General features: G+C 35.5%; 1 protein-coding gene across 1 annotated transcript; it reads left to right on the top strand.

Annotated features, from left to right (window-relative positions):
- Nucleotides 1–5,778: 5,778 nt before the first annotated feature.
- On the top strand, nucleotides 5,779–19,113 carry LOC136807264 (kinesin-like protein KIFC3). The gene is made up of 16 exons (XM_067063865.1): nucleotides 5,779–5,826; nucleotides 6,003–6,033; nucleotides 6,160–6,204; nucleotides 6,979–7,064; nucleotides 7,758–8,195; nucleotides 8,531–8,692; nucleotides 9,291–9,407; nucleotides 10,081–10,248; nucleotides 11,128–11,394; nucleotides 11,955–12,107; nucleotides 14,410–14,550; nucleotides 15,447–15,551; nucleotides 16,063–16,305; nucleotides 16,775–16,904; nucleotides 17,824–18,021; nucleotides 18,660–19,113. Exons 2-16 carry the CDS (start codon nucleotides 6,018–6,020, stop codon nucleotides 18,794–18,796), a joined length of 2,406 nt encoding a protein of 801 aa, XP_066919966.1. The 5' UTR covers nucleotides 5,779–5,826; nucleotides 6,003–6,017; the 3' UTR covers nucleotides 18,797–19,113.
- The last annotated feature ends 1,161 nt before the right edge of the window (nucleotides 19,114–20,274 follow it).

Raw genomic sequence — 20,274 nt, 5'->3', positions numbered from 1 at the left:
TTACCACGGCACACTTTTCAGCAAAAGCTTTATATCTAGCCTTTCGGGCTTTATAAATCTATGTGTTTAGTCTTTTAATATTGGCTTAGCTCTAGACTCCACTGTAATTATACTACCACTAATTTATAAAGCGTCTAATAAAAACTAATTTAAAATAATTAAATCTTCAAACTCCTGTAATATTCGATAGGATAATGCAGAGAAAAAAATACAAAAAAAGAACTTTTTCGCGCAACAAAATTAATCGACAGACATCGCCAGAATATCCTCTCATGTGTCCACCAGTAACGTTAAAAATGGGATACACAAAAAGTATTATATGTGGAAATATGCGACGACCCGGTTTGCTCTAAAGGTCGGGAATATTCTAACTGATGTCGGCACATCATATCATCTAAGGGCGAGTACCAAACCACCGAGAGGGGGCACTCAAGGTAGGTAAACGACCTAACGTACGTGCGACGTCCTTAAGGGTCCCTTGTCCAAGCTTTCTAAAGTACACTAGGAGAAAAGTCCCGGGAGAGGGTTAGGCAGCAGGGTTTGGCCCGGGGGGGGGATATTAGGGTTGGGAGCTGACGGGAGGGTGCCGCCCGACTTATAGTTATAGACTGATTTTAGCTGAAAAGTTGACCTAAGACTTTGTAAGAGAGACATTTTTGAAAATTTTGTTCGATTTTTGAAAAATTTCCTACTCTTTAGAGAGACTTTTTAACAATTTTTCTCTCGAAATAATTTTTTTTTCTTCTAAAAAATCGTGTTTTCTACCCTTTAGAAGTTAGAAAACCTAATTAAAATTTTTCTGCCTAAGTAATTCCCCCCCGGGGGGAAGTGTACTCTAGACTAAGGGAAGTATGTAAATTTTGGGAAATCTGATCAATCTTTGCCTACTAAAAATGGTTTTCGCTCCTTAAAAGGACTCTGCTTTCGCGGGCCGGGCGCCAATACGACATTCAGCGACGCCAACGAGCTAAAAAGGTCTGAGGGTTAGACCCCCCAGTCTCTCTTTTTATGGAAGTTTTTTGAAATCATGTGCGGGAGTCTCCAAAATCTTAAAGGCGACAAACTTTTCAAACTTTTAGCACTTCATTTTTGTACTGGCTGAACTGGTATGATGTTTTTAGATTCACTGTTCACCAGAAGCATTAGATCAGTTTGATTCCTGTGTTGATCTATTCTATTATGGTTGAGTTACAGGAGGCTCTGGGAACCCATTCTCGCAACTATAGATGCTTTGAGTTAGCATCTGTCAAATACAAATTTCCCTCCACATGGCATGGGTTGACCCGGGCGAAGGTTTGTTCACTTGCCAAGTGAACCGTTGTGAGTGGGAATCAAGGTTGATGTCCACTATACCACAACGCCTCTTGATTGGGTTTGATGGTTGCTCTATTTTTTGCTTTTAAGTGAAATAACTGTTTTTAATGGTATGAATTGGTTTTTCGTGTATACAATATAATTAAACATTTTCCCCCTGTGAGCCTGGTCCTGGCTTATCTTCATAAGGACAAAAGACATATCTGGACTTATTTCGTACTTTCCAGTCTCTTGTTCGTAGTTTTTCTGACTTCCTGGTTCTATGTGAGGTTATGTGAGTTATTTTCTATGTTTTCTAACTGACTGATTGACTTACTAAAAGATCGCCACTGGTGGGATTCGAACCCACCAATGGGATGATCAGTGCCGTTGATCATCAATGAATAGTATAGACCTTTTTTCAAAGAGGCCACCCTGTTGAATAATTATGTAGTCCAGCAGAAAAACAAAAAAGATACACCCATGCATAATTATTACAATATGCATGAAACAGTAATTATGCTTTGCTGTATCATTGTTTGTATGGCTGGACTACATAATTATTCAACAGGGTTGCCTCTTTGAAAAAAGGTCTAAATTCAATTATCAGTATCCCTTTATTTTCATTCCTAGAATTTTTGCAAAAAAAGAAGGAAAAATAGAAAAGTTGTATTTTTTACTGGTCTATTCACTGAATTTGAAAGATCTTCTATGTGGCGTTATTTTGCAAACTTCAAAAAACTGATATTTGTCCCGCCTTTGAGGAACTTTGCCTTAAGTGCTTGCATGCAGCATAGGGTACAAAGTCCAAACATGCGTTTCCCGTAATTTTTGTATGAAGAGTTAGGTCTATACTGTCAAACTTGGCAAACCATACCAATCGAAGAATCAAACTCAATCGAACAATTAAAGTTTGAATGAAAAAAATTAATCAGTCAGTTATTTTGAAATATTTCTCGAACTACTATTTTAAACCTTATGTATCATAGCTCAAAATTCAAGTTAGAGCATCCTCTATATACTCAGGTGAGTTAAGGCAAGTCCCAAGCATATTTTGCGTGACGCGCACCGCTTCCCATTGTTCCTTAACTTTTGTATATAGCTCAAAAGAAGCTTATCAAGGAGAGGATTTCGGAAAGTGCTGGGACCGAAAATTTAAATTAAAGCCAATCTCAAGATATAGACCAAAAACTGATTTTGACGTTATAAACAGTGCATCACAAACAGCGATATTTCGATCGCACGGAAGCGCCTCAAAACACCAGCTTTTTTGGAGTTTTGTCTCGTTTACCCAAACGCTTCAATCTCGCGTAGGCTTAGGGGTCAAGGCTAGAACCCCCAATACGAGACATTTGCCTGACCGAAAAAAAATCATCATCATCAATTTTGTTAATTGTCAGAATCGTTTACTCACTGGAAATACGCAACTTTCTGAAGTTTCGTTTTTTTTCAGTTGTGCTTCATTTTAAAAATAACGAAGATGAAAAGTTACCATCAATCCCGCGAGTAAAAAAAAGTATTCCGACTAGTCTACGAAAAGTGCGCTCGCGCGGCGAATAGAATATCTCGCAAATTAATATATGCATAAAACTGACGAAATCCTTTCTTTTTTATGCTTAGGTGACGTCACCATCGATCCTGACTTGACAATGGAGAACCAAATTTGGCAATGCATAATTATTTCGAGCGGCCAAGAAAGTTTGTGTGACGCAAAAATTGCGCGATAAACGAAGCTCTAGAAAACCCCCACTGAAAATTAAAACTAGGAATTTATTGAATATTTCACTGACGAAGTAAGTATCAAACTTTTTGTTTTTTGTAATTATTATAAATTCATAATTTTTAAATACTATTTTTTGAAAGTCAAAGGACAATTAAAGTAAATTTAAGCTGATTGGGTGGATATTGGGCAGACGGGCGTTTTGTTTGCACGTTCCGAGATCGGAAATTAAACAAGAGTAAAAAACGGGGTGTCTTAGTATGTAATATATTAATTCATTTTTTTATTTTTTATTTTTCACAAATGAAAAATGAATTTTTGATTTTTGAATTAAGGAAATATAATACAATATATTACTTTTGATTGTCAATGCCAAAAGATATTTCTTTAATTTACGAATAATCTGCTGTGTTGCTTCACCACTTACCCCCGGATTGTTTTAGTAGACACTTCGGTCACGTGAATAAAAACATGTGTATATGTTGAAGCCGACTGTGGACTGACCAAAATTACAATTTACATAAATTACAGTATGTGGAAGTGGATGCTTTAGACGAATGTTTGGGAAATCAAAAAGACAACTTTTGTGAGAATGTTGAGTTTTGTTTATATGGCGGTTTGTGACGCACTGATAAAATACATCGAAAAAACACGTCATAAGTAAGATTCAAATGACGTCATTATTGAAAACAGCGATAACTTCAAGTCTATTAATGCAATCAACACCAAACTTTGATTGGAGACGTAGATTAACGATTCTAAAATATTTGTTGAGAAATTTTCAAAATTTTTAGATGACGTTATTTACTGTCGGTAAAAACTAAAATACGTCAAATAATGATGACGTTATCAAAAAATTTCAAATTTTTTTCATGCATTATTTCAAAATCAACAATCAACGTCTCCAGTCAAAATTTAGTGTTAATTGTAAGTAATGGGATCGAAGTTATCGCTGTTTTAAAAAACAACGGCATTTAACTTGTCTTTTTGACGTGTTTTTTCGACGTATTTCCTAACGTCAAATCAGTTTTTGGCCAATATCTTGAGATTGGCTTAATTTAAATTTTTGACCCAGCACTTTCCGAAATCCTCTCATTAATATGCTTCTTTTGAGCTATATGCGAAAGTTAAGGAACAATGGGAAGCGGTGCGCGTCACGCAAAATATGTTTGGAACTTGCCTTAACTCACCTGAGTACGATTAAAAAAGAATCAACAAAAAACTTAAATCCTGAAGCTCACAAAATCTCGACAAACCTGTAAATTCTTTTTTTGTTGCACCCAGTAGATTTTTGTATAAATAAGACACTTTGTAAGAGGAAATTTGTGTGAGCTATGCTCAAAGACCATACGTGGTGACATCTGGTGAAATCATAGTTTTTCACCTATTTAGAATATACAAAGTATAAAGTGTGTTATAGTTATAGCGTCCTGCCAAAATGCATACCAAAGATTAATGCTGCAAAAGGGCTATATCGATCTACGGGGAGACGGAACCCACCTAGATCTGCGCAGTCAGGACTTCCTTTCACTTTATCGACATTACGCGAACAGCTGTGTGCGCTAAATTATTTTGATTTTGCTATTGATTTCAAGTAAAGGTCTTAGTAACAGGACGCGCGTACATAGCAACGGGGCTGGGTAGAAAAATCTAAACATAGAATTTAAAAAAACACCAATCATCATAAAGAGCATTAAAAAACACCCCCTTTGTACTGTCAACTGCTCTAACTTGGGACTATCTGACAAAACATGGGACGGCAATTCAGCCACCATTTCACCGAACCTCCAAAGTCATTTGATTTGAGTTAATGAACAATATATTAAAAAATACACATTTTTCGCACCGTGTAGGCTTTTAAATTTAAATATTAAAAACATCCGTAGTGGAAAACAAGTGAATGTCTGGAACGAAGAAGACCAAATTAGTGGCAAAACGAAGGAGCGTTTGACGTCACTTGCACGGCAAGTTACACACTCGTTATTTGTTTATCCCATTGGGCGATAGGGGGTTAGGCGGCGGGCGTTCTCTAATTCTCCAATCGGCGTCCAGTCATTTTGAATGAAAACAAAAAAGACCGCGCTATCAGTGAAAGTCACTGTGACATCTTCTGAAAGTATGTTGTCAAAGAGATTTAACAGTATATAAGTGAAAATACAGGCCAGATATCAACAGTCCCATGTTTCAACCAATCGTCAAACATGCATTTTTTAGCAAGGGGCCGTCCACATAGTACGTACGCACTAAAATTTCAAAAATCGAGTACCCCCTGTAAATGGCTATACCCCCCTCTGGTAAACTACATAATTTCATTCACCCACCACCTCCCTCAGTTTAAGAAAATTTCGAATTCAAATCGTTTGGTTCGGACCTTTAGTTCATACATGAAACTCAATGTTTATCAAGAAACTACTTCTTTCCCTTGATGCGTATAACACGCATAAAGGTCGACAAAAAAAAGATTAGTGCGTACTGTACGTACTATGTGTACGGCCCCCAAAGCAGTGTAAAAACAAGCCTTTTTCAGAGAAATGACTCAATTTTTTATCCAAAAATGTCAATTTTTTGGCAAAAACACATGGAATTGGGTACTTTGAGGCTTCAAAATTTTTTTCGAAATGGGGTTTTTCAAAATCTAGGGGGGGGATTTAAAAGGGGGCACCCAACCCTATTGAATTTCATGAATATTTGACAAAACGCGCAAAACTCACAAAATTTAATCCTCGTATAAATCAAGGCAAATCACCTTATTTTTTTTGTTTAGAAAAAAAAAGATTAATCTGAAAGAATTAAGTAGTAGAAAAGTACACAGGGTGAGTAACAAACACGCTATTTATCTAATCTATCTTGTGTGATGCAGACCCAGAGGCTGAAGGACTTGTACACTGTTCATGCATGATACTATAAAATTTAATTCATGAATTTATTTATATTTTTATGTTGTATATTATTATTATTATGTTACAGATTTTGCTTTCCCTTTTTTCAGGACATCGACATTAAAATGCCAAAACAAAACGGTGAGAAGTTTTCTTAAGCATGCTTCTGATTGTTGATATGATCTTTGCCAATGACTCACCTCATGTTCATGTTTATTTTTTCCACCATTCTTGCAAGTTCCATAATTATTTTCCTAATTTTTCTAGAAATGGAATTGTTAACTGATGATGAAGATGAAAATTGTGACCCAGGTATTCATCATTCTTCTTCAAAAATTTTGCACAATGTAATTGGGCTATTCCAGAAAAAATATACCCCTATGTTTAGGAGATCTTTTTTTTAAAGGTGACCTCCTGGATTTTTTTCCAATTTTTCAGGATCCCCTTGGATTTTTCAAGGACCACCCTGGATTTTCTTCCTCGTTATACTGACACCCTGGATTTTATCATTCAAAAAACCATCTGATGCTAGATTGAACTTACAACATTGCTAAAGAAAATTGCGAACATCATATGAGCATGAACCTTGAAATTTGATTTTGAGCCAGCAGCAGCATTTGGAAACTCTCTTTTTAACTATGGTCTATTCCCAAGATGGTGTACTCTTAGGTGCCAAATAAACAGGGGGGGGGTTGGAAAATTTTCGAAATTTCAATAAACAGGGGGGGACCTAATTGCCGGGGGGTTGGAAATTGTACTTATGAAAACCCAAAAATAAAGTAAATATAGGCTAAAATCAGGCCTTTTGGAGCAAAATAAGGGGACTTCTTTCAGCCAACTGAAAATATTCTTTAAAATTAATAAACGGGGGGGGTCCTAATAAGGTTCGGGGGTTGGAAAATTTTCGGAAAATTAACAAGCGGGGGGACCGTTTATTTGGCACCTATGTAAGAGTAATTTCCATCCAAGCTCATTATAGTCTTGGGAAAAGAATGATTTATGATAAGATACGATGCTTATTGATAAAAAAGAGCTTATTGATACTTCTCCAGCTTTTTGACACTTTGGTAACTGTATTGTTTTTAGATGAGCTGCTCCAAGAAGTGAAATCACTGAAAAGGAAATTGAAAAGCAAGGAGAATGAAATAGAATGTCACAAAGAAACTGTAAAGGTAATAATATTATTTAAATTTTCATAATTGTATAATCATGTTCTAAAAAAAGTCTGGTTAAAAAATTCTTGTCGTAATAGGTGGCAGTTCATTGGATCTGCCCCTTTACAGTTTGAGGGTTACGTTGTGAAAAAAATTTGAAATAAAAGTGGGACTTTTATAAAACACCATTTTTAGGAGAAGTGGTATCTATGTTTTATGAAGGGGGGTTTGTACTTTTACAGTGTGACGGGATTGGCCCTTTTTTAGGACGGTATTACGGGATTTGACGAAAAAAAAGACGGAAAACGGTATTTTAGAATCAGACGGTGATGGTATTTGGCCTTATTTTTTGTCATTATGCTGGTATTTGAACCTGTACAAACCAGTGTGACGGTGTTAATATTTTTTTCAATTTTCGGGATTCCGGGATTCAGCAAAAATTTTGACGGGAAAACGATATTTCGAACCCCTACAAACCCCCCCTATGAATAAAGCTAAAAGCTCACCACTGTGTGCTATTATGGATAAGTTGATTACTTTCAAAATGTCAATTCTCAAGTCTTTCGGTGAGCTAATCTTACTGGGATCTAACCCAGATCTGGCAATCCTTGCAAAGAAATACTTTTAACAATTTCTTTCTTTGCAGTTTTGGAATGTGTTGAAAGTCTAAAATTATTGACTTTTACACACATACTGTTTTTCATTTGATAGAACCTTTCGCAAAAGAACAAATTATACTGCGAAAAGATTGAGGTTGCCAATGAAAAACATGCACAAGAGATGAAAATCTGTAAAGAAACAACTGAATTCAAGCTTGAAGAAAAACTGAAACTGTACAGTAGCATGCAACAGTATATTGTGTTGCAAGAAAATCAAATGCACGAGATTCAACAAGAGAAAGGAGAAGATGTCTTATTCAACGTCTCAAACTCTGTCAATATGTTTGTCAAACAAATTGATGAACTCCAAGAACGTTTGGTTAAATTTAATGACGAGAATTGTCACTTGAAAGCTCTCTGCGAGGAAAAAGAACAAAAGTTTTCAAAGCTGCAACAGGACATGAAGACGAAATACGTACCAAAATTGGATTATGATCTGCTAAGTAAAGAAAAAGATATCATATCGAAGAATAGACTCACTCCACTTAAGGTTTGTATTGAACCAAAGATCTGTATTTAAGTGAAGTTCTCTAATATACAGAGAGTAGTATTCGATAAAGAGATACCCATGGTGTTCTAAATTACATTTAGAACGTCATGCTAGTTCCCTATTTACCGCTGAAAACTAAAAAGGTAAAGTTCAATTTGGTGTCCTGTACCAAAAGCATGAGTGTAATTAAATTTTGAGTTCTCTACATGAAATAGGCTCTGTTTTATTAACTTTGAATCTTGAATCTTGAACCTTGAATTATTTCACTTTTAATCAACAGCTTTTTGTTCTATATAATTGAAATTTGACCTTTTGCTTCCATTTTTTGTTTTCAGGAGTCAAAGAACATTTCGAACATTAAATACGATTTGTTGACTGAACAAGTGAACAGCTTCAAACAAAAGCAGAAGGAACTGGATGGTGAAAACAGAAGCCTGAGAAAGAAAGTTCGTGATCTGGAAACTGAATGTACAAGACTGAGGTTTGCCCCTCCAAAGGTAAAAACTTTGTATGGGTATAAGCTTTGGATATTGTCTTGTTACTAAATCTCTAATTTTCTATTATAAATTCTCAACAAATCCTTATTCCCCATACATAACTCGGTCTCGATATTTTTAACTGTTGTCATTACAATTATCTTCTGAACATTGACCTCAGACAACTTATCTGGATCGACCTTTCTATAATGAAATGACTTTAAAATTTCAAGGCTTCCGCCGCTGACCTTTATAAACCCAGTATAAAGCTATATCCGCCATCTTGGATTGGAGTTTTTTTTGAAAGCCATTGCAGTGTTAAAACTTGCCTAATGCCAAACGGCGCTACATCACAAGTATTCAAGGAAAAGTAGATCTAGCGCTCTCAGTGTATTTACACCAATATCGAGAAGTGGTACCTAAAATTCGCCTTACGCAGCCTTACGTAAAAAGAAAAGAGAGAAAAAATTAAGGTGCGTGAAGATTTAAAGGCGCATGAAAATGTTAAGGGCGCGTAAGGGACATGATTTAGCATAGCAGACTCACGAGACTCGTATCGATGGTAGTCCACCAACTTTTTGCCTTAAATGTTTATCGTGCCTTTTTTTCTTTTTTTCAGCTTCATATCCAAGAGAAAGCTTACGAAGGTGTCGAAGAAAATTTGAGTCAAGTCGAGGAAGAAAATATCCAATTACATTCACAAATAAGAGACATGTCGTTTGAGCATAAAAAGAAGGTTTCTAGTTGGATCTTACCTTTTTTACCATTCACTATTGGTCGTTTATACTCTCTCTTTGAGATGTCTCACTGACTTTATATAACTTTGACTATGACATATGACCTGACTATAAAACCTGGACAAAGCTTTATCTGACTTTTTAAGTGGTACCCGCAGAAACCACTGCAAGGTTTTCAACGTCAAACGCAATGACCTTTATTTACCCTGAACCAAGTTTCTCAATCCCGGCCAAGCAAATTTTTTGATCAGAGTTTTTTGGAAAGTGATAGCCTAATGGCGGCACTACTCAATAGCGGTGTAAATGCACCGAGAGCGCTAGATCTACTTTCCCTCGAAAACTTTTGATGATGTAGTGCCGGTAGTCGTTAATTTTAAATATAAAGGTCAGTGGTCAAACGGCGCCACAGTTGTATCGAAGGAAAAGTAGATCTACTGTTATGCTCTCAGTTTATTTACACCCACATCGAGTAGTGCTACTACCATGAAGGTACCACTTTCGAACAAAATATTTTGCTTGATAAGGATTGAGAAAATGTCTCCAGGGTTGATATAAAGCTCAGTGATCTCGCTACCTAGAGAAAAGAGCTAAATCGATGATATGGTTGTATCATTTGACACGTGACCATCAAGCTCGTAAAATTATAATTATGTCAAATTTATTCACCACTAGGAACATGAGCTCGAGAGCAAATGCCAATCCTTAGAAAACCAATTGTCAGACCTTCGCAAAGAACAAGATGAGAGACAAGAGGAATGTCGTGATATAATCACCGATATTCGAGAGATGAGAAGTAAACTGGATAAAGAAAAGAGGAAAAATGAAGAACTTCAGAGAAAGGTAATGATTTACAAATTGTCAATACTTTAAGCTTTGCCAAGTAAAACTTCAACCATGAATCTTATTACTATTATACTCTTCAAAATTTAAAATTTATATTTCTTGGTTGAGAGTAAAGTTTCCCAAACGCTGATCATGGGTTAGCCAAATATGTCAATGCCAAACTTAATTGTAAACGTCTCAATCAACGCTTTTTCCCCACCACCCAGATGAACGACACATTTGGAAACTAAATAAAGAAAAATAAATTTTGAATGTTGCTCTGCCTTGGTATAGGGCCATATATTTTATGTTCTCTCCGTTTATGATATTACTGGGTGTATCAATTTTCAAAAACTCTGTCGACACTTTTAACAAAATGGAATAGCTTCATTTTACTTTGGAACGATTTGTATCGGTAAAGATGTCTTAACTTTCAGTAATATAGTTGCAGGGGGCTGGGGCCTAGTCTTTGTGGGGGTGGTGGTGAACAAAGAACGGCAAAATACTGTTAATATCATTAACTTCGACGTCCCATTTTTCACCCCACAATTAGTAGCTTTCTACCAAAAAAGAGGGTAAAATGTCCATAAAATTTCGTTCCATAAAGAGTGCGACACCATGAGTACTTTCGGACAATTTTACCCCTTAGACACGTCCTTTACTCCTTGTAAGCAATAAATCGACCACCTGGACAGTAAATTCACTCCATGGACATAGCAGCTTTTTAGAAGTTTTTCGAAACCCCTGAACAATAATCTTTAACCTATATAAACAGTAGAGGAAGAAGCCAATCCTAATTTATTTCATTTGACTTTTGACACGATCATGCCACCACCTTCGATTTGTTTAAATACACAACTGTCTGATCTACGAAGTGTTTTTATTTTATATCTTTAGATCAAATCAAACGAAGAACTCCACCAGCTTTCCTTGCAACAGATGCAAAGCCACGAAAAAATTCTCCACGATAAACTAGAAGCGAAATACAGTCACCGTATGTCAACGCTCGAAACAAAGTATAACGCTATTATGAATTTAGTAGAATCGTTCAAAAACATACCGAAGATTTTGACTCAAATACGCAATGAAAAATGCCAACTTGACGAAGACTTGAAAAACTTTAATCGGCGAGTTGCGACTTCACTAGAAGGTTTTAAGCAACAGGTAAATTTTCATCACATCGGGGACTCTAGTAAGATTATTGATTAGAGTATCATCATCTCTAGCTGATATTTTGTCACCCAGAACAACAAAAAGACTTCAATTTAGAAATTTTTGTTTTAGTAGAACCTGCAAAGTAAAAGGCAATCTTAATTCATACAATCAATTAGTGTATACGATGAATGTTAATTTAAAGGGAGTCATTTTTGGTGGATCGATATTGTTTGCATGGTTAATTTATCTTAACATAAAAACCATAATTTATTTCTTAAAAAGTAAACAATCTCAAGTTTTCAAATGAAAATTAGCTGCGTAATACGATTCAAAAGGATCATTACAGTAAGGTGATAATAGACTCACTTTCTATTACCTTATCGGCCTCTTTTACGCCGGCTCCTTTTACGCTGGCCCTTATGGCGCCACGAGCCCAAAAATAACGCCAATAAGGGCCGGTGTAAAAAGGGCCGATAAGGTCCAAGGTGCAAATAAGGTGCAAACACTCATTTTCGCATCAATGTTGTGTGCAAAGATTTTGTCATAGTTTATTCTTCCCTCTATTCCAGGTATTAGCGGCAGTCAATGAAACAAATACACGTTCCAATATCTTAGCTGTTCGATATAAGAAAGAAATTGAATTGAGAAAGAAACTACACAACGAACTTGTGGATTTGAAAGGAAACATCCGTGTATTTTGCCGTGTTCGACCTGTTATTAAGGTTTGTGTTTTTTTTCCTTCACCGACGGATTTCCGTCTCAGAGCTGCTCAGAGAGGCGCAAAAAGAGTATTTAAAGCAATACAAATATTATTAGTTACACGGTCTTCTCGAGGTGGGATACGGGATATACAGGGTCAGTAAAACCGTATTGGTGGCGAGGCTTGCCGAGTCCCAATACGGTTTTACTGATCCCTGTATATGAAGTCCTTTGCATCTTTTCTAAAAGCACGAAAAAATTTCAGAACTATCCAAGTAAAGTAGATACTTACATCAAAAAGCTACGAAGTAAATCAAACAATGAAAGTGGGATCCGTAAAAGAGTAAAAGTTACATTTTATAACATCGCAATTAAAAGTCTTACTGTATTCATATTAAACTCAAGAAAAGTAAAACTTAAAATAACTTTGAAGATCTTCTGTTTGTTGATTTTTTCAACCCCGACCATTTCGATTTCGATTTCGATTTCAAGTCTTTTCAAAACAAAACATTCGAATCTTGATCAAAACATTCGAAAGCGCATTCGTCAATATGCAATGTCTTCTTTTTTTTCTCAATCGAACGTCAATCCCACCTCCACGTGATGTCTTTTGACCAATGAAATTGTTAGAATCTTACTGATGCGGGATAATGTACAAGATTTGAAGTATCTTGCCTAATTTGTTTTTTAAGTCCATTTCCAGAAATACAAGATACAAACTTTGCTTTGACCACTTTCTTCTGTACCAAAATCAATATTGATTGAAGGGAAAATTTGGGTTTTGACGTCTAAACAACGTCCATGTGGCGTCCTAAACACACGTGTGTTTTGCCGTGTTCAACCTGTTAAAGAAAAAAATACAAAATTGCTTGAAAAAACCAAGAACTTTGCCAGAAACTTTTTTTATCCAAATGTGATTGTATCAGTACATAAACCTGTGATAGAGTACTGACAACCATTATAGAAAACATATCCATAATCAAAATCTGCTTTGCTTAACTCCTATTTGTTTTTTTTCTGGCTGTTATACATGCCTACCCGACTGTCCGTTAGTCACACTGATAAGAAGAAAAGTTCCAATGAAAGCCAAGGGAAGCTGCATGTTTCTTTTATTTTTGTCTTAAAAACAGAAGTACTATGACCATAAAATAAGTGCAAAGTTTTAGCCCCAAAGGTTGAGTGGGTAGCTCACAAGAGGCTCATCAAAAAGTGTCCGTTAGTCACGAAACTCATTCTACCTGAGATGAAAAAAGATCTTTTTCAAAATGGTTGGTTTCTAACACCTTATTGCAAACAAATTAAGGCTAAACTTACTAAAAATGAAGTATTTTTTCACTAAAAGTTGTTTTCTGTTAGTAAACATTGCAATTGTCCGTTAGTCACGAAATAGATTTAAAATTCAGAGTTCGGAGAATATAATAGACGGCACTCGCTTAAAAAAACATGTATTTTGTTCTTATCAAAGCTATTTTGACTATATTTACCCATTTTACCCATAGATATATGTTAAATAGTAAATCCTTTCTTTGTGTGTGCATTTTACATTTTCGTGACTAACGGACTAGTTGTCATAATAGGGAGAATAAGTAAATAAGTAAATAAATAAAATACTCTTACCCAATTTGTCTGTCTTTGTCCTGATTCAACAAAGAAACAATGCAGTGCAAAAAACACCCATAAAAATTCAACAGATCTTTATATTTAAAAATTTTCAAATTTTCGGGATCTATGAACTTGACAGGAATGGTACCACACAGAGAAAAATAAGAATTCTTCTATTCTTTTAGGCTTTTGTCATTCTATTGATATAACATTTCACCCCTAAAGCACCAAATATAGGAATGGTTGGATTGCCTCGTCAGAATCATTAAAAAACCGTTTTGTCCGTTAGTCACGTTTTTAAATGTCCGTTAGTCACAGCATTTTTTGCCCAATTTTTGTCATATTTTCTTACTTTGACAATTTTTTTTCAAAATTAATTTTGAAACATAAAATTCAATCTTTCCTCTAGTGAATTTAAGCAAAAAACCCAAACTGTAGCTTTAGGAACAGCACTTTACAGCTATTTGTAAAAGTGTCCCATTTTAGATGTTAATTTTTGTGTCCGTTAGTCACGGCACACGGGCCTATTAATTGCAATTTCTGACCAAGTGAAAGTCAAGAGAAAAAGTTTTATATGGTTCTTGAAACTTTGACCCCCACTGATAGTTACCACACCAAAAGAAGTTTTATTCCTATTTTCAAGCTTGACTTCTAGCCTGCTAAACAGTGGAAATGTCCGTTAGTCACATATGGAATTCATGATAAGATGTTTTTTTAATACAGGAAGATGGCGACGACGACGAGCAAGCGGTCACCTTTGGCGATGATCCCGATAACGATGATGCATTGTGGGTACAAAACAAATCGTCCAACAAACATTTTCAAATGGATCGTGTCTTTCAGCCAAACGCATCTCAAACTGAAGTAAGCCACTTTTTTTATTTCTTCTGTATGGAAATGCGTGGGGGAGGTGATGAACGACTATGTTGCAAAGGACTTATTTTTAGCATGTGGTGGCTGTGTTCCATTTCTATTACACTCTACTTTAGACGGCTGTCCGACTTTCTTGTAGTACTTTCACTCTATAAGAGACAACGAGACTGTCTACAGTTGCAAATTTTCGGCATGGCTAAAGTAGAAATTTTTACATGGGAAATGAAGCTACTTAAAGTCTGTCCAGATATAATTGGCAGTGGCAACAAGAATGCCTGTAACTTTTGATAGTCAAATATAATTATGGAAATGCTTGCCATTCAAATAAAGTGCTTTTGATTCTCTAAAACAAGCAAAAAAAATTCCATAATTATATTTGACTATCAAAAGTTACAGGCATTCTTCTTTCCACTGCCAATTATATCTGGACAGACTTTAGTTTCCCATTTAGAACGCCCTTGGGTGGTTTTTACACAAACGCTAGATTGAAAGTAAAATCTATCGCTGATTTCAAAAAATGCAGTCCTCAAAAACAAAGGAACCGCTAGATACAGTCATGATTGCGGCGCGTTCTAGGCGCGTTCTGGATGGGAAATAAGTGGCTTCACTTTTTCTTGCCTGAGAAAAGTTAAAGATTCTACTCTAGCCCTTCGGGCTTTAAACTCAATGATTGTACTGACTTTAGACTGTCGTTTTTCTGCTGACTTTCATGAAAGTCAAAGAATACAATACAATGATAGGAATGGTATTAAATGTACACGGACTTTGAATCGTGTATCTCCTGAAATTATAGATTGTCAGGTAGTGTCAGGGTGGGGTATAACTACGAGTAACTAACCTTGAAGCTTATGTCTCCATATAATTTTCGTTTTCAACTCTCGCTATAGGTGTTTGAAGATGTTGAATGGTTAGTGACGTCATGTTTGGATGGTTTCAATGTTTGCATATTCGCCTATGGACAGACTGGAAGTGGTAAAACTTTCACCATGGAGGTAAACTTCACCTTCACGCCGTAGCTATTCATCCATAACTATTTTGATAAATCTTTAGCTATTGTAGCTGGTATTCACAACAGAATGGGTCATACATGGTACTCTTAGGTGCCTGATAAACGCCCCCGATTGTTTATCTTCTAAGTCCCTTATTTTGCTCTAAATAGCTTTTTAAATGGTTTTAGTCCAGAATGACCTTATTTTTGGGTATTACCAAGTAGAAATGTTCCAAAGCATCCCCACCCAAGGTTTATTAGTTATCTAATAGCAGATAAAAATTGCTCTTCATTATTTTAGTAGACCTTTTAAAGCTTAGTTTGGTAAGTCAATGTACGTGTCCAGAATTAAGAGAATTGTATGGACACTACAGTATCACATTTCGTACCTTAACTTCCTTGCCTAAATCTCGAATAGATGACTTTTGGTGCACTGTTAACTCACTGCCATGTCCCTATTTAAAAAGAACTGAAAGGGAAAGCTGTAAAATGTTATGATTTTTAATTTCTTTAAGGGTACAAAAGAAAATCCTGGTATCAATCAACGAGCATTAAAACAACTCTTTCAATGTTCAAACGAGATGCGTGATTGGAATTTCACCATTTTGGTATCCTTCGTCGAAATTTATAATGAAATGTTACGCGATTTATTGAGCGTTGAACCGACTACAAAGTTGACAATTAAACAAGGGAAGGATGGTAATTACGTACCCGATTTGACGCACGTTAAAGTCAATAACGTAAGGGACGTCAACGAGGTATGTCTTATTCAAAGATCACCCATTCTATACGCGCACCACGCTCTGGTCTAAGCGGCTGCGGTGAATATGATGATTTGACAAGTTTATTTGGCCAAAACATTCGAAACTGTGTTGCTTTTTGCTTGAAATGAAAGCAAAAGTGAAAGAAACTTGGTTCTGCTATTTGTGTTTATAATTGACGTTTGATTTTGGTGCGATTGCTTAGTTTTACCAAATCTCCGCGCTCATTCAAATTTCATCCCAAAGCTGAATTAAAATCATCAAATTCAACCAACCTGGTTAAATCCTCTAATTGAGCCAAGACCTTCAGAGTCTACACGTTTCGTACGCGGAATATGCTGAATAACGATCAGTGAAATTCTTATTGAAGTTCTTTTTTACACAGTTATACTGTCTTGAATTCAGTTTGTTAAGCTCCAATCCAAATCCGTTTTTTGTGAAGAATTTTAATTTTTTACATTGTTAGGTGTTTGCGCTTGGCCGAGCGAACAGAAGTACTGCATGCACAGACATGAATGAACGAAGTAGTCGCTCACATTCCGTTCTTACTATAAATGTCATCGGTGAAAATATAAATACTGGTACTCGAGTCAATGGTAAGGACCAATATTGTTTTATACATAAGCTTTACAATATACATCTTCCATATTTCGCCTAAAAGGTTGTTTGCGCGTGTATATCCTATGTTGCTCTCCATTGTTTGGTGAACAAACCCGTTTTCGCCTGCTTTCTCGTAGGGAAAATTGTTTATTTTTAGCTTTTTCTTATGTACTATCTAACAGAATCCTCTATAATTTAGGTAAGTTCTTGCCATTCATCATAGTAAAGAACAATTGCTACATTTTATACAATTGATTCTCACTAATTCGAACTCGAACGGGGTGAATCTAATTTGTTCGAATTACAGAAAGTATTTCAAGAGGGTTTCTTCTTGACGGGAATTGATAACAAGTTCGAATAATAGAAGTTCGAATAATAGAAGTTCGAATAATAAAAGTTCGAATAGTAAAAGTTCGAATACGCGAGAGTTTCCTATAATAAGATTCGGATACTTAAACACTTCGCAGACAAAAACACATTTTTTTATCTCCCCAAGTAAAATTTTATATACAACTTGTAAGACGCATGGATTAATTCTTTAAATTTTGAATTAGATAAAGAGAGTTTCCAAGTACTAACAGTTTTGCAAGAGTGTTGCTCAAAAAAGGTATTTATAGTTGACTCTCGCTAATTCGAACTCAAACGGGAAATCTTATTTTTTCGAATTACAGAGAATCACAACTCGAATTAGTCGAGTTATGGAAAGTACAATGAGAAGGATTTTCCTTGACGGGAATTGGGAATAAATTCGAATTATATAAATTTGAATAAGCGAGAGTCTGCTGTAAAATTCATTGTAGAGTACTAGTGTGGTCCTAACCAACGATTAAAATGAAGTGTACATTAGTTATTACAAAGTGCTTTTTGAAGTTTCATCTTTAATGAGATACTATTTCTGATTATTTTCTTTTGCAGGGAAATTAAATCTTGTTGATTTGGCTGGTAGTGAACGTGTCAGCAAATCTGGATCAGATGGTATTCGAATGAAAGAAGCGCAATGCATCAATAAATCTCTTTCCGCTCTTGGTGATGTCATTCATGCTCTCAAAAACAAAAGTAAACACGTGCCTTACCGCAACTCTAAATTGACATATTTGCTACATGATTCTTTAGGTATGTGTTTGACATATGTATTTAATTAAGTATGCCTTCTCAATGCATATGATTGCCTTTATATTACACACTATTAATCAAGATTTAACGCGAGGAAAATGAGTACGACAGTTTATTAACGCGAATAGCAAGGTTTTCGAAAAAAAAACTTGGCTCAAATTTTGTTAAACAGTTGCAATTAACGCGAAGGTAACCAAGTCTAATAAGGTATACAGTAATAGACTCTCGTGATGCATTCGGAACATCTTTTTGTCCAGTTTTGACAAAGTCACTCCAAATTACAATTTCTGACATACTTCCCTGTACTGTTATCAGAATAAGGTAGCCACTTTCCCTTGCATGACATAGGTGGAAAAGGTTGAAGGTTCAATCACTTGACAAGTGAATTACAGAACCGAGTGGTGATTGAACCTTCAACCTTTTCACCTGTCATGCAAGGGAAAGTGGCTACCTTATTCTGATAACAGTACAGGGAAGTATGTCAGACATTATAATTTGACTTTGTAATCGAACCCTGTGTACTACTCTGTGCTAAAATCAAGAACGCTGACCTCATTGCTTTTATTGTTACTTAAGGCAATTCTGGTGACATATGTTGCCCTTCAGGTAATACAATGACTCCTTTTACCCTCTTTAAGGTGGTGATTCGAAAACATTAATGGTGGTCCAAGTTTCTCCTGTTGTAAAGAATGTGGGTGAGACAATATGTAGTTTGAATTTCGCTCAACGTGTACGTCAAGTTGAACTTGGTACGGCTACGCGAAAAGTGAAGTAAATTTGTGAATTATTTATAGTGATTTGTAAGTGAGGGTGCATTTTTCTGTAACTCGAACTCTCTTTGGAAATGGAAAAACATTTGGACTAGAGAATGACTTGATTAGATCAGGTGTATTTAACATTTTTAATTTTTGTTTATTGGTCGTTGTTATCTGTTGATATTGTAATTTGGAATCCATAATTAGTATTTCCCAATTTTAAATTTGTAGTATTAAACAAGCATTCTCGACCCTATGATTTTCCCTTGATTTGATGGACATTTATTATGTGGTACATCCGACAATATTTTGTATCCGAATCGGACTCCAAATAAGCTTATTCTTCAAAAAATTTACTATGGAGTTTCTTTTATAGAGTAAACTTGCTAAAACCTTTACTCTACGCTATTTCAATTAGTTTTTATGGACCTGAAAATGAAACGAGAATGGTCGAGAATAAGCTTAGAGTATGATTAGAATTGTAAATATTAATTCAAATTATTTTAATTGTGACAAATTATATTTAGTATTACCCTTTATAGAAAAGTATGTCTCCTCCTTATATTATAAGCAAAAATTATATCACAAAAAGTCCTCCCATATCTGAAAATAATGTGAACAAGAACATTATACTTGTGACGTTTGTTGATGCAAGTTATCCTCGACTCACGTTAATTATATAATTATCTAAATATAAAGACCTTTAAAGAAAGAAATTTTTCTTGAGTTTACTGATTGATGGATGGATGATGTGAGAGTTCTCATTCCATAACTAGGGGTTGGTTTGAACTTAGATTCGTATTCACCAGAATATTTACAGAGAAATGTGTGGAAAATTTTCAATATTTTCAATTATTTTATTTTTTACTCGTTATTTTAAAACTTTATATTTAAGATCTATTAAATTTTATAGCTACATTAAGTTAATTTTCTCTTCTTTATTTCTGGTGACATCCCTATTGTCTAAGCTCTCTCTATGACTAACTTGTTGACGAAGCTATTACCAGCTAAATCCCATCAGTTTATTTATCTGATTTTACGGATTTCAACAGCAAAGTTTTAATTCTAGGGTCATAGTCATAGGTGGCGCAGTCTCCTACAAAGTTCAAATCATATAGCGACTTTGAAAGGTGAAAATTCTGACGTTGGAGCAGCTAATTATTTACTTTTTGTTGTTTTGGAATCGTAAAAGCTTACTCTCATATCGCCTGACGATTAATCATGTTTTTTTCCTCCTCCCTTTCCACCCAAGTCACTTGAAACTCTTCTCAACCTTATCTGATATTCCAATGATGGATTGGCAGCCGCTGGTCTGGTACGGGTTCTGGCCCCTCCCGTAAAGCCTTTCCATCAATTTTTCAGAACTACGGACCACTTTTTTTTAAATCTACACCCAAAATTACATAAAACATCAAAACCTGGTCAAAAACATGCTAAAGCTCTATAAAGGAACGGACCAATTTCCCAGAATGATAGTCGGCCTTTTATGTGCCTCCGG

Source organism: Clytia hemisphaerica, unplaced genomic scaffold (assembly GCF_902728285.1).
Source record: "Clytia hemisphaerica strain Z4C2 unplaced genomic scaffold, Clytia hemisphaerica genome assembly, whole genome shotgun sequence".
In the NCBI taxonomy this organism is placed as follows: domain Eukaryota; kingdom Metazoa; phylum Cnidaria; class Hydrozoa; order Leptothecata; family Clytiidae; genus Clytia; species Clytia hemisphaerica.
Note: the sequence above shows the minus strand (reverse complement) of the source record. Positions and strands in the feature narration are given on the sequence as shown.

What these genes read in the sequence shown, in the direction of transcription:
- LOC136807264 (XM_067063865.1), top strand. An exon ending in GTCACAAAGAAACTGTAAAG is followed by an intron (nt 7,065 to 7,757) that starts GTAATAATATTA and finishes TTCATTTGATAG; the next exon opens with AACCTTTCGCAAAAGAACAA. An exon ending in TAGAAGGTTTTAAGCAACAG is followed by an intron (nt 11,395 to 11,954) that starts GTAAATTTTCAT and finishes CCTCTATTCCAG; the next exon opens with GTATTAGCGGCAGTCAATGA.